The sequence below is a fragment of the Egretta garzetta genome, unplaced genomic scaffold (assembly GCF_000687185.1).
Source record: "Egretta garzetta isolate BGI_Z169 unplaced genomic scaffold, ASM68718v1 scaffold224, whole genome shotgun sequence".
Lineage (NCBI taxonomy): Eukaryota > Metazoa > Chordata > Aves > Pelecaniformes > Ardeidae > Egretta > Egretta garzetta.
In genome coordinates, this window is record NW_009259530.1 from 62,962 (window position 1) to 73,624 (window position 10,663).

Sequence of the window (10,663 nt, forward strand, 5' to 3'; positions counted from 1 at the left end):
ACTGGCCCCCGACATACTGCCATAAAGGCACTCTTTTTCAGTAGTGAGGTAAAATTCCGATCTCCGGGTTGCCATTTCAAGAGCGATGTAGACGACATTTGGATTTTTAAACTCCAATCCTACACTGACACACAGGGCCTTGAAGCAGCTCAGTGATGCAGAGCTGCTCCTAAAATCATAAACCGGTTCAGCCTCAGTCTGTCATAGTTTCTGCCAGTGCATCAGAATATTTCTGCCCCAGTACTTTGTGAGGCTTTGCCTGCAAGGATAAGCAGTTATTTAGGGAGAGCTTCTTACTTGGCTTTGAAGGATGAAAGAATATGGTTATAGACTTGGCTTATTCTTACAAATTCTTATTGAACTGGAATGTAATACAGACTGCTGCGGAAAAAAGTTTATTTAATATTTCACTAACAAAGCTACAATTATGGGAATAAGGTTTTTGCTGTTATATTATTCCAATTACATGTGAAGCCAGAAAAGGGCTTTTCAGAACAGCCAAGGGCTTTACAATAAACTTCTGACAACAGTGAGAAACATACCAGCTGCCCCAGGTGTAATGCCGGACACCTTAAATGCTCCCATACGTGTCATCCCTATGGGCAATACTGAGTGTAATGCGTTTAAATCTAAGGCGCAATTCAGAATCAGTGCCTTGATGTGGTGAGGGTTTCTTGTATGAAGACTACTGGTGTGTAAGGAGAAATGAATCCCTAACTAGGGTCCTGCTCTTGCAATTGAGTCAGCTTCAAAGAATGCCTTGCAGCTCTGAATGCAAAATGAGGAACAATAAAAGAAATTCAAGCCAGCTTGGGCTTTTTTTCATCGATTGAAGCGGGAGCAGATTTGGAAGAAGGCATCAATATTGGTAAATAAGTGTGGAAAGTTGAAATACTGAACATGTCCTAAAAAAGTTTACTATTCCTGGCACAGCTGAGGTCCTGGCAACTTGGGCAAACACTTCAGGGTTGCGGAGTCTTCTGGTGTTCTCCAAATCCAGGAGAAAACTGGAAGTTTGCAATTGTCCAAGTGCTAGAATGGTCTAGAATGCCCAATTGCAAAATAACTTTGACATCTGAATTTTTGGTCTCATTCCTCATCTTTGCTCTCAGATCTGATTGTACAACAGACTTCTACTAATGGCACAAATTCTGCTAATGTAATCAAAGGGTCTTGTATTATGATTGTGCAGAGGTTTGCTTTGGATTGCTCAGGGAGGGAAGGAAGAACACAGACATTCCTGCTGATGTCCACGGCAGCGTTGCTCGGATGAAGACTGATGGAAGACTGTCAAAAAGACAGGCTCCTCAGTGTTGTAAATCAGCGTAGTTCCCTTGATTTCAGGGGAATAACTGATTTACATCTGCTGAGGATCTGGTCTATCTGATGGTACCGTCCGAGACTCATAGTAATGGCACTGCAGATAGGTGCTGGGGATAGGAGAACATAGTCTATGCTAACCATTAGCTGCTCTTGGGAGGTGGCACTCACTTCATGTTGGAAACAATATGAAGAGGCAAGTTAGCATTATTCTGGGAGCTGATATTTTGGACACTGTCATCCAGGTACTATGGTGCTAGACATGTATTTTTGGTAGGAACACTGAGTGCAACATGGCGTTAGTACAGCAGTGGATTGAGCTAATCGGCGTAGCAGGATGCCGGTGTCAGAACCGCTTGAACGTTTTTCACCTCCCCTTGGTAGACGAACGGGAAGGTCGTGGTGTAGCACTTGTCCCTGTTGTAGGTATAGCAGGTTTCGGGTTCGTTGCAGTCATTGCCCTGCTGAGCCTGGTATGTCTCACCACCCAGCTCAATTTCTATGGGATCGCATTTTTTGCAGCTGGAAGAGATGGGGAATAGAACAAGTGTTAAGAGTTGTGATGAAAAGATGCCCCTGGTGAAACCCAAATCCTCCTCGCTCACTGCAGATGTAGCTAGGTGGGTACTGTGGCCTTCCTAGGTTTTACGTAGAAACTCCCAGTCAGAGGCTTTTTGGTTTTTTCAAACTGCTATTGGTAAGACTGGCCCCTGAAAGGGCGGGTTAAACAAGCAACATGTAATTTGCTGATACTGAATACGTTTGAGATGAACAGAGGTCAGAATGAAACATTCCTTGTAAATGTGAGACCTTTTTATGTGAATGAATCATGGAGATAAGTTCTTGGCTTGCAACAGAGTATGAAAGCTGGGCTCCATGGGGAAAAGCTTCCTCTGTGACCCTGCCTCACCTTCTCTACTGGCCTTCAAGCACGTTTTTGAGCTGCTGTGGGCAATGCTGCAGGGAAGGTTAAGTCTTAGGAAATCAACTTAGTGAATAAAACTACTTACAGTTCAGTCATGCGGTAGACAAAAGTGGTTCTGAGTGGGGACAGGGGGTCAGAGATGTTTTCTCGAGCCTTCAGGGGGACTCTGCAAAGGACGGAAGAGAATTGCTCTTGTGAAAACTGCTTATTAAATAGGGGACGACTACGCTGCAAATAATTCTTAACTCCCATCTTGTTCTTCAGGTTGTTTCCTTTCTGACTCTTCTGTAGCAAAGCCCAGGAATGGCAGATCTTGGCCTTTCTATGCCCTCAAAGGCAACAGCCCTTCCAGACAGGACTGCAGCGATTTCTGAAAGTGCCGCTTGCACGGTGACAGTGCTGATAATCTTTTTTTTGTTGTTAAGCTTTAGCTGGCAGATGCCCGAGAGACTTGCAGGGCACAGAGACGTTAAGAGCTTCTGCTGTTGTGAGCTCCACCAGAACTCCTGCAGCATTGAGCCTGAACTTGGTCCATGTTTCCAGGAGACAGATGCACACTTCTGTAAGGTTCATGTGAGTAAAGAGGACAATTCTGCTCCCAAACCGAGATCTGCCTCATAGGCTTAACCTTTTCTGACAGTTTAGGCATTAACTAGTTTTTGCAGCCCATAAAATAGCAGGCTTGCATACAGATAGGTAAATGAGTCGAGTGTCATGGGCCCAGTTTGGTTTCAGATTAGATCAACTGTTGAAACATTACGCTTGACTCCCCAGCCTATTTTGTCAAGTTACTAGCGAACCGCTTAAAACATAGAGGTGCTTTTTGCATCTGAAGGTACAACACCAGATCGGTTCACATGAACTAGAAAAACACAAAGCAAAAGGAATTATTGCAGGATACTATAGAAAGCAGCTCATGGGAAAAACAGTTTGCATGATCAATGGCAGGACATGGGAAGCAATGCAAAGGGAACTCCTCTAATACTCAATCTCCTGTTCACCACCTCTGTGCAATGCTTGTCTGCCACTTACAGGATGCGTATGTTTCTCTCCAGGATTTCTTCATTAGGATTCTCTTTGGAGGGGACGAACTTTGAGGTCACTGTTACACACTGACACTTGTTATTGACCAGCACGTACTCGTTGTCCTCAGGGTCCTGGGGAAAACCTGCAAGCACAGGATAGGCAATCCCAGGTTCAAAAGGAAAAAACCTTGAAACTGTGCTCTAGCAGAAAGCCAAGTAGTGAGAGTGCCAGAAATGGACCGTTACAGCATCTCGACAGATAAAAGTCCAGGTGTCAACAGGTACAAATGAGCCTCTTGGGCAGCGCTCTTCCCTGCTCAGTCTGTTTACTTCTGTACGTGGAGGTGATGGCACTGGGAGGGAGAAAACAATGAACCTGGACACTGTGTTGCTGGAGAGAGAGGCAAACCTGCAGGGGGTTCTCATGAAATGGGAGGAAGGTCCCCTTGCAAGCCTCGAGCTGTACCTTGAGCTGAAGTGCTGCTTTTACACCAGCTGAGGAGGTTACCCAATTCCTCAATCGTGCACCAGCCCCATTCTAGCAGTCCAAACCCTGGTTTGGATCTGGCCTCTAAATAAATGTCTCTGACCTTGCCAACGTGGCAGATGGGTCATTTCGCTTGAGCGCTATGTTGTCCTTCAGGTCCCCGAGGGAACAGATGCCAAAAAGCACTACAGGACCCAGCAAGAAGGCAGCCCAGTGACCTGGCAGTGAAAGGTAAGTGGCCCATAAAATGGTTGTGATAGGCAGGGAAATCTCCAGTCCTGGTCTTCTGATCTCCTGTTTGCACTGAAGTAGAGTTCGGCAGCTGAGGAGCTTACTCAGATAGAGAAGAACCAGCCTGGCTATGTCTCCCGTACTTTTAGCAGGTTATTCAATATGAAACTTTGTCAAAAGAGGGTAAAACATCCCATCTGTCACGCAGAGGCTTTTTGAAAGTTCCTGGTGACATGCAGTGCTGACTTACTGTGCTTGTTCTTTGCCAGTTGGTTTTCCCCAACCCAGTCTCTTCACCTATAACAAGCCAGCCTTGCTTGCATATGCACACACAGTCATACCTTTCTGAAGTGGTTGTTTTTATGTCCCTCTGTATTTCAAAATGCTGCTAAAATCAAGTTTGCAGCCATCGCTTTGCAGCATCACTCTTCCTACAGCTCCTTCAGCCTGCTTGCAAGTACCAAACCCAGTCTCTGGCTTCTTGTCCTTCACATAGTGCTTCCTCTGATGTCTGTCACTGTATTCTGTGTAACATCGTGTGCAATTCTTTCTAAGCCATTAATCCAAAGCCAATATTCAAGTGAAATCCTATGGCGAGTTTTCCCTAAACCTTTGGGAGCAGGCTTTAATTCATCTTAGAAAATTCTATCAACATACCCTTTTATGAATATGTAGGGGGTTTTGACTGTACTCTAAAAATATTGTCCTGATTTAATTCCTTGTGTCGTACTCTTGGCTTCAGTAGCCATAAAAGTTACAGGTGCTCCATATAATTTTTTTTACATAAAATTACAAAGCTGCAAAAAAGATGATAATTTTATCAGTAGTACTTCCACATATCGCCCAGTAAAGTCCCTTTGGGGAGAAAGTAGATAAATACAACATTTCCTTAATGCCCTTCTAAATGTCTGCAGGTTGGGGTTTGTGGTGTGCGATCTACTGCGATACGCTGTTCCCTCCCTCCTCAACACTCCTGCAGAGATCATTTTGACAGAATTTCTCATCTTCCAATACGGGGTTGTCCTGTCACATACTGTGAAGCCCAACAAAACCACACGTCAGAGTGGTTCCAAAGAATGTTTATCATTATGGTGATAGGCGCTTTATATATATAAATATAAGTACATATATATATAAGTGAAGTGAATATATATAGTGAAGAAGCAAGCGCATGCCAAAAATATCTGCTCTGACTCTGCTGCAGGTACAAGTGGCTATTTTAATAAAGTAGGAAGAGGCTCAATGAGACTGAAAATACATTAATTTCAATATAATTAGTACAAATGGCATGCCTGTAACTCAAATTTGATTTCCCCTCTAAGCTGCTTACATGTGTGCACGTATATATATATATACACATATCTCTTAAGCCAGGTGTATGAATGCAGAAAAGCAGGCTGGGCTCTGTGTTGAACTGCCACGGTATTTCTCAATGTTTTCTGCCTTCTCAGCTAACAGCTTGCACAGCCGGTCGCTTTGCATAGGAAGCAGAACCTTCCAAGGACCTGCCCTGCTAGGGAATAAGATGCCCTTTCCCAAAAGCTGGAGGAAATGCAGGGATGCTCTTGTCCGTGCTGTTGGGATGGCTGTCCATCAGCAGGGATTTAATCCTGCGGACCAGACCCACTGCGTGAATGAGGATGCCTTCGGACTGTCGTATGGAGATCTGGCATTAGCACGGTCCGTAGCTATTATCTGGGATCCACACTGAGGAGCACGCTGGGGTGACAGCCTGGCCTCGGTCTACATCAAGAGTCTCCATCTCAGTGGAGTCACACAATAAACTACAGTTTAATCAGAAATAAGTTGGCTGTAGCCGTACAGCAGGAGGACCAGGAAGATTTTAGGAGCCTTTAAATCTAGCAGGTAAGAGTCTTGCAAGCTTCCTAGTGCTGCAGAAAAGCAAGCATGCGTGTTTGCGGTTTGCTGCTGCAGAAACCCCATCAAAAATGGCTAATTGTAAAGTCTACAATTTGCAGCTAGCAATCACTTGTTTTAGCTTCAAGGCAGCAATTAAAGGCACAGCCCTGTGGTGCAGAAAGGCACTGAGGTGTCCAGGCACCCCTGAAGCATAACTTCCTGAGCAGGCTTTGAGCTTGGATTTTTTTTTTACTGTTAAAATTATTAACGGCTGATTACACAAAACCTGTCACGCATATATTAAGCAGAGTTTTAAGTGTTCCTCATTTCTCACCTACCTGCCACAAAGATGAACCCCAAGGAGACGGCCAAGGCCACGCACAGCAACAAAGAGCTCCTCATCTTGCCTTCCCTTCTTTGAAGAACACGAGTGGGGAGTCTGTGTCTGCCTATAAGGGCGTGTGCAAATGATACACCTATTGGTTTCCTAAAATAAACAGCCCAGCCGACCACCACTGACACTGTGGAAAATGTGGCTGGGGCTGAAACCAGGCATGCTTAATGCACAAAGATCTCCGGCTTTCGGAGGTGGGGGGGGGACAGGGGGTTGCACTATTACCATGCATTTCTATTCTGTTCATCACCAACAAGTGAGGCAGCTGCTGAGTGCGAGGGAGTGCAAAACCACCCTGGTCCTTACGGGACATGGGACCATCAGTGGCACTGTCCCACCTGGGGGTGAGGGGCGTAAGGCAAGAAGGTGGCTGGAGAGCTGCGGGGTCACAGCTCTGGCTCCTAGTTTTGAGCAATCGGACTAAAAGATCACTTGACTCATATTGAAAAAACACTTCAGGCGTTGAGATCAGCATCCCATTTGCACCAGATTCTCTGCAAACATCTATTAAATGCTTGACCTGCCCCCAAAGAGCTTTCAGTCAAAGCAGACAAGAGGAGAGAGGGGAGGGGTAAAAGAGGCGGAAAGCAAGAGCAGGTCTGTGGCAAAGCTGAATTCTTCCTCCAGCTCTGCCCACTGCATTGAGGGGTTTCTTAGGAATGGAAAAGGGACTCTGTGGGATTTATGGTATATGAAAGGCTCTGAGATGGGTCCCAGGCAAATTCTCTGAGGTATTGGGCAAGCAGACTTTTCCTGAGGGAGGGGAATAGCGGAGAGGACCGTGTTGGGGTTTTTTTTGTCCCAGATTTGGGATCACTTGTGTAACATGGAACAATAAACATTGCAGTGTAACCTGCAAAGGCCAGAGCTGTCTCCGTAGCATAGGTATGCCTATTGTGCAGAAAAGGCCACTTTTTAAGGGAAGCCCAGTCTTAACAGCGCTTTTTAGCAAGGGCCTCCAAACACCTATGTCAGGGGACAACAGGGGAGGCAGAACTAAGTACGATGCTGGCAGGCCCGTTCTTGGCCAGGGTTACTGCATCAGCGTATCCTGAATTTCTGCTGCCTGCCGTGCATGTGTGTCTCAACGTTAGCAGCACATGGCAAATCTTCCTGTGTTCTCCAGCTTTTCCTTAGCAGCAGCCCTGCCACTAGACACAGGCTTTCATGCAGCTGGCGCCACCCTCGGCTCCCTGGGCTTGGTTGCTCTTGCCAGGCTCTCAATACGCTCAAGCCACGGGGCAAGGCTGCCGGGCATGCCAGTTCCTGAAAGGGCAGCCCGTCACCTTACAGGCTGCCTTCCCTTCTTTCAGGCCTTGCTGGCTGGGTCCCTTAACCCTAGAGCTGTTCCAAGACCTCGGAATCTGCGCCCTGAGCTTCTTCTCCAAGCGCAAACACTGCATGCAGCGGTTGCATGATGCAATGAGCATTTGTCTTGCATCAGCGGTGCTGACAGGCAAGGTTTCCCCTGGGAGATGGCAGGGGATGATGGGTGCGAGCCCAGCTCCTGGCAGGGTAGCAGGTTATGCCATAATTCTTTTCTACCAACCTTGTTGTCTCACTAGGGCTCCATTTTTAGGAGATCAAAATTTGGTTTTGTTTCCTTTCCCCCTCCCCGGAAAGTATTGCCAACAGACTTTTATGTGGAGCTGTCTTCTGAAGCAGTGGCAAGCTGTTCCTTGTGCCCCATATTTTGCAGAAGGTTAAAAATAAATCTGGCTAACCGGAGGGGTTGGGGTGTCTATTTAAAGCACTATCTGTTTCAGTCACCTTTTTTGTAATGAAATAGGGGATTTTTTTTTTATGAATACACAAGAAGGGGGGGCTGCAGGCGGCAGAATAAAGCACGTGCAAAAGGCTGGTTCTGGTCTGTTTTGCCAAACTGCCTTGATAATAATATGGCCCTGATAAAATCCAAGCAGAGGCATCCATGGGTGTTTTCAAACCTGAAGGGAGAGGCTGAGCAAGATGAAATTGTGTGTGATTCTATTGATTTTGGTGGTTTTCCCTGACTGCCGGTGCTCAGCAGACCTGAATTTCAGTTGCTAAATCTACACGTCTGCATACAGTCCCTTTGGTCTGTATATGGTGGCGTGAGAGCTATTTTTAGTCCCATTCAGCCACCTGTATGTCTCTGAGGATTTCTGTCGAGATTGCAAGCTCTTTAGAGGAAGATTTGTTTTAAGGACTGTTACCTTTATGGACTATCCCCTTTTTCCTGTGTGACATGTTGAATGACCAGAAAATTATCTGGGGAAGTAGGCATTAAAGAACTGTGGCAGCCTGGCAGGGGGCTGGCGAGCCATCACCCCAGGCTTAAATTCTGGGCTGAGCGGGGAGCGAGGCTCCCAACCTCACTGCCAAGCAGAGGCTAGCGGAGGAACAATTGACGCTTCAAAAAGAAATGGGAACCAGCCTCGTAGTCTCAGTCTCCCTGCACTTGTCCTGTGCCTCCAGTTGGCCCTGGACATGCCAAACTAGGATTTTGCAGGTAAGGATGTGGACAAAGTGAGGAAAAATAATTGTGTCTTTGTGCGTCCTCGCTGTGCTGGGTGAGGAGTGCGGAGGAGGGCAGCCGTACCAGGGCACGGGCTATCTCCAGGTAACGCTCCATCCCCTAGCAGGCTGTCTTACAGCTTCCTTTTCTCCTCAGTTCTCGCTCAGAAGCAGAGAAAATGGTGGATTAAAACAGACTTGCGGCGGTCACTGATTATCGTATCGGTAGCAGCGATTCCACTGATGCTTACAGCAAACCAGGGTGGTTTGGCTGGAGCAGTTTGTGATAACTGGATGACCTCACATTAGAGGTCATCTCCAGCTTCACCAGAAGCGCAGGACGTTTTCAGCAAGCCCTGAAGGAGTTTCCCCTGTCTGTAGAGGCGATTTTTTTTCTGCCCTCAGAAATGAACCTTGGATTGAGAGACAACGTGGGTTTTTAAATTACATTTAAATCACTGAGAGTTCAAGTGGAGGTTGGTCTGTTTTTAAGGCTCTGCATTTTGAAAGGTCAGACTTAAAATAAAAAAAGAGCGCGCTACGTTGTGAGGGCAGTGGGATGGAAACCACCAGGGGCAGGGGCACACTGAAGGCCTGGGTTTCTGTAAGAGGCACTAGCAAAAGTAATCTGGAATTTTAACTACACAAACATTGACTGCAGGCTTCTCTGGATGGTTTTCACACAAAACCCAGTAGGATTAAGCAGACAGATTACACGATGGGCTGAGATGGCTGTATTTTAGTGGCCACCTCATATAAAGTGAGAATTTCCACCGAGGTGTGGCTAACAAATTAAACAAATGCTACGTCTCGTTTACCAAAACCAAGATACTCTTGTTGCTCTCTCATACAGGCCTGTATCCAGGGGAGGTGACATCCAAAAATTGGCATGGACAGGTTTGGAAGAAGTGTCTTAGTCTGAAGCAAACCACATCTTTGGTGCAAGAAATGGAAAATTTTGCCCCGGAGGTGACTATGTGGAGAAGCTGAGCGCATCAGAAAAAAAGACTGCCAAGTGAGACTGGTCTGCCATCGGATCTACCCGAATCCACATGAATCGCCGAAAAGTGAGTAAGGTCGTGCACACCCCCCTCCTGTTTCAGTTAACTTTATTATTTGTTTGACAAGTCTTTTTCCACGGGAAGGTGGACAGGAGCATTTATAAATAAAACTGCACCTGTTCTGCGGTGAGAAAAAACCACCTGCGCTTGCCCTACGCAGAACTCCCCGTGCTGGGACCTGTGTGGCTGCTTAATTTATCAGGCTCTGGGTTTCTGAGCTCGGTCCGAACTCGGATCCGAGGCGCACAGAGGATGGGGAAGCAGCAGCCCAGCTTTGCTGCCTCCCTTCGCCTCACAGCCGCTGGGAACGGGCCCGGTTCCTGCGGGAGACGCCCGGGTCAGTGCAAAGATGCAATCTGGGGAAGGGCAAGACACAGCAGCGTTAATAGATGTACCTCAGATGTGTCCAGGGAGGTTTTCAAATACTTCTTTTCCTCTCTGAAACCCTGGTCTGGTTGTAGAGAACTGAGTAATGAGAAGTTTCGGTTAACAAGGGGACAGATGTCAGGTGTGCTTTCTATCATTCCCCCCCCCCCCCCCCATTGCTGTACGATTACCAAACAGATGGCGTTTGTGTCTGTGCTTTTTAGGTGAAGAAAAATCCCTAGAGGAGGAAAAGGGGCACTCTCTCCTTCCTGCGTGGCGTTATTCACGGCCGATCCCCGCCACCATCGGCACAACAGTCCCTGCTCAGGAGCCACGCAGCTCCTCGGGGGTCTGTTGGAAACCTCCTGGGAGAAGTGAGCTCAGTTATGCTCCAGGCCTGGAGCCATTTCAGCTCCGAGCCAGGGGCTTGACCGAAAGGGATCAGGCCTGACCTTGCGGCTCCATCCGCACGCCATCCCCGCAGGGTACGGGCAAAGC

At 47.0% G+C, this 10,663-nt stretch overlaps 2 protein-coding genes across 2 annotated transcripts in view; one reads left to right on the top strand and one right to left on the bottom strand.

Moving 5' to 3' along the window:
• Positions 1-451: 451 nt before the first annotated feature.
• JCHAIN (joining chain of multimeric IgA and IgM) lies at positions 452-6,274 on the bottom strand. The gene is made up of 4 exons (XM_035893118.1): positions 6,187-6,274; positions 3,278-3,413; positions 2,331-2,411; positions 452-1,842 (listed from the first exon to the last, which is right to left on the bottom strand). Exons 1-4 carry the CDS (start codon positions 6,248-6,250, stop codon positions 1,641-1,643), a joined length of 483 nt encoding a protein of 160 aa, XP_035749011.1. The 5' UTR covers positions 6,251-6,274; the 3' UTR covers positions 452-1,640.
• A 3,516-nt stretch (positions 6,275-9,790) lies between these two features.
• UTP3 (UTP3 small subunit processome component) overlaps positions 9,791-10,663 on the top strand; it is a 2,781-nt gene continuing 1,908 nt past the window's right edge. Inside the window, 1 exon segment of the mRNA XM_009637575.2 lies at positions 9,791-9,805. Coding sequence (XP_009635870.2) covers positions 9,791-9,805 — 15 coding nt within the window.

What these genes read in the sequence shown, in the direction of transcription:
- JCHAIN (XM_035893118.1), bottom strand. Translation starts at nt 6,250, where the DNA reads ATGAGGAGCTCTTTGTTGCTGTGCGTGGCCTTGGCCGTCTCCTTGGGG. An exon ending in GAGAGAAACATACGCATCCT is followed by an intron (nt 2,412 to 3,277) that starts GTAAGTGGCAGA and finishes CGTCCTTTGCAG; the next exon opens with AGTCCCCCTGAAGGCTCGAG. An exon ending in GTCTACCGCATGACTGAACT is followed by an intron (nt 1,843 to 2,330) that starts GTAAGTAGTTTT and finishes CATCTCTTCCAG; the next exon opens with CTGCAAAAAATGCGATCCCA.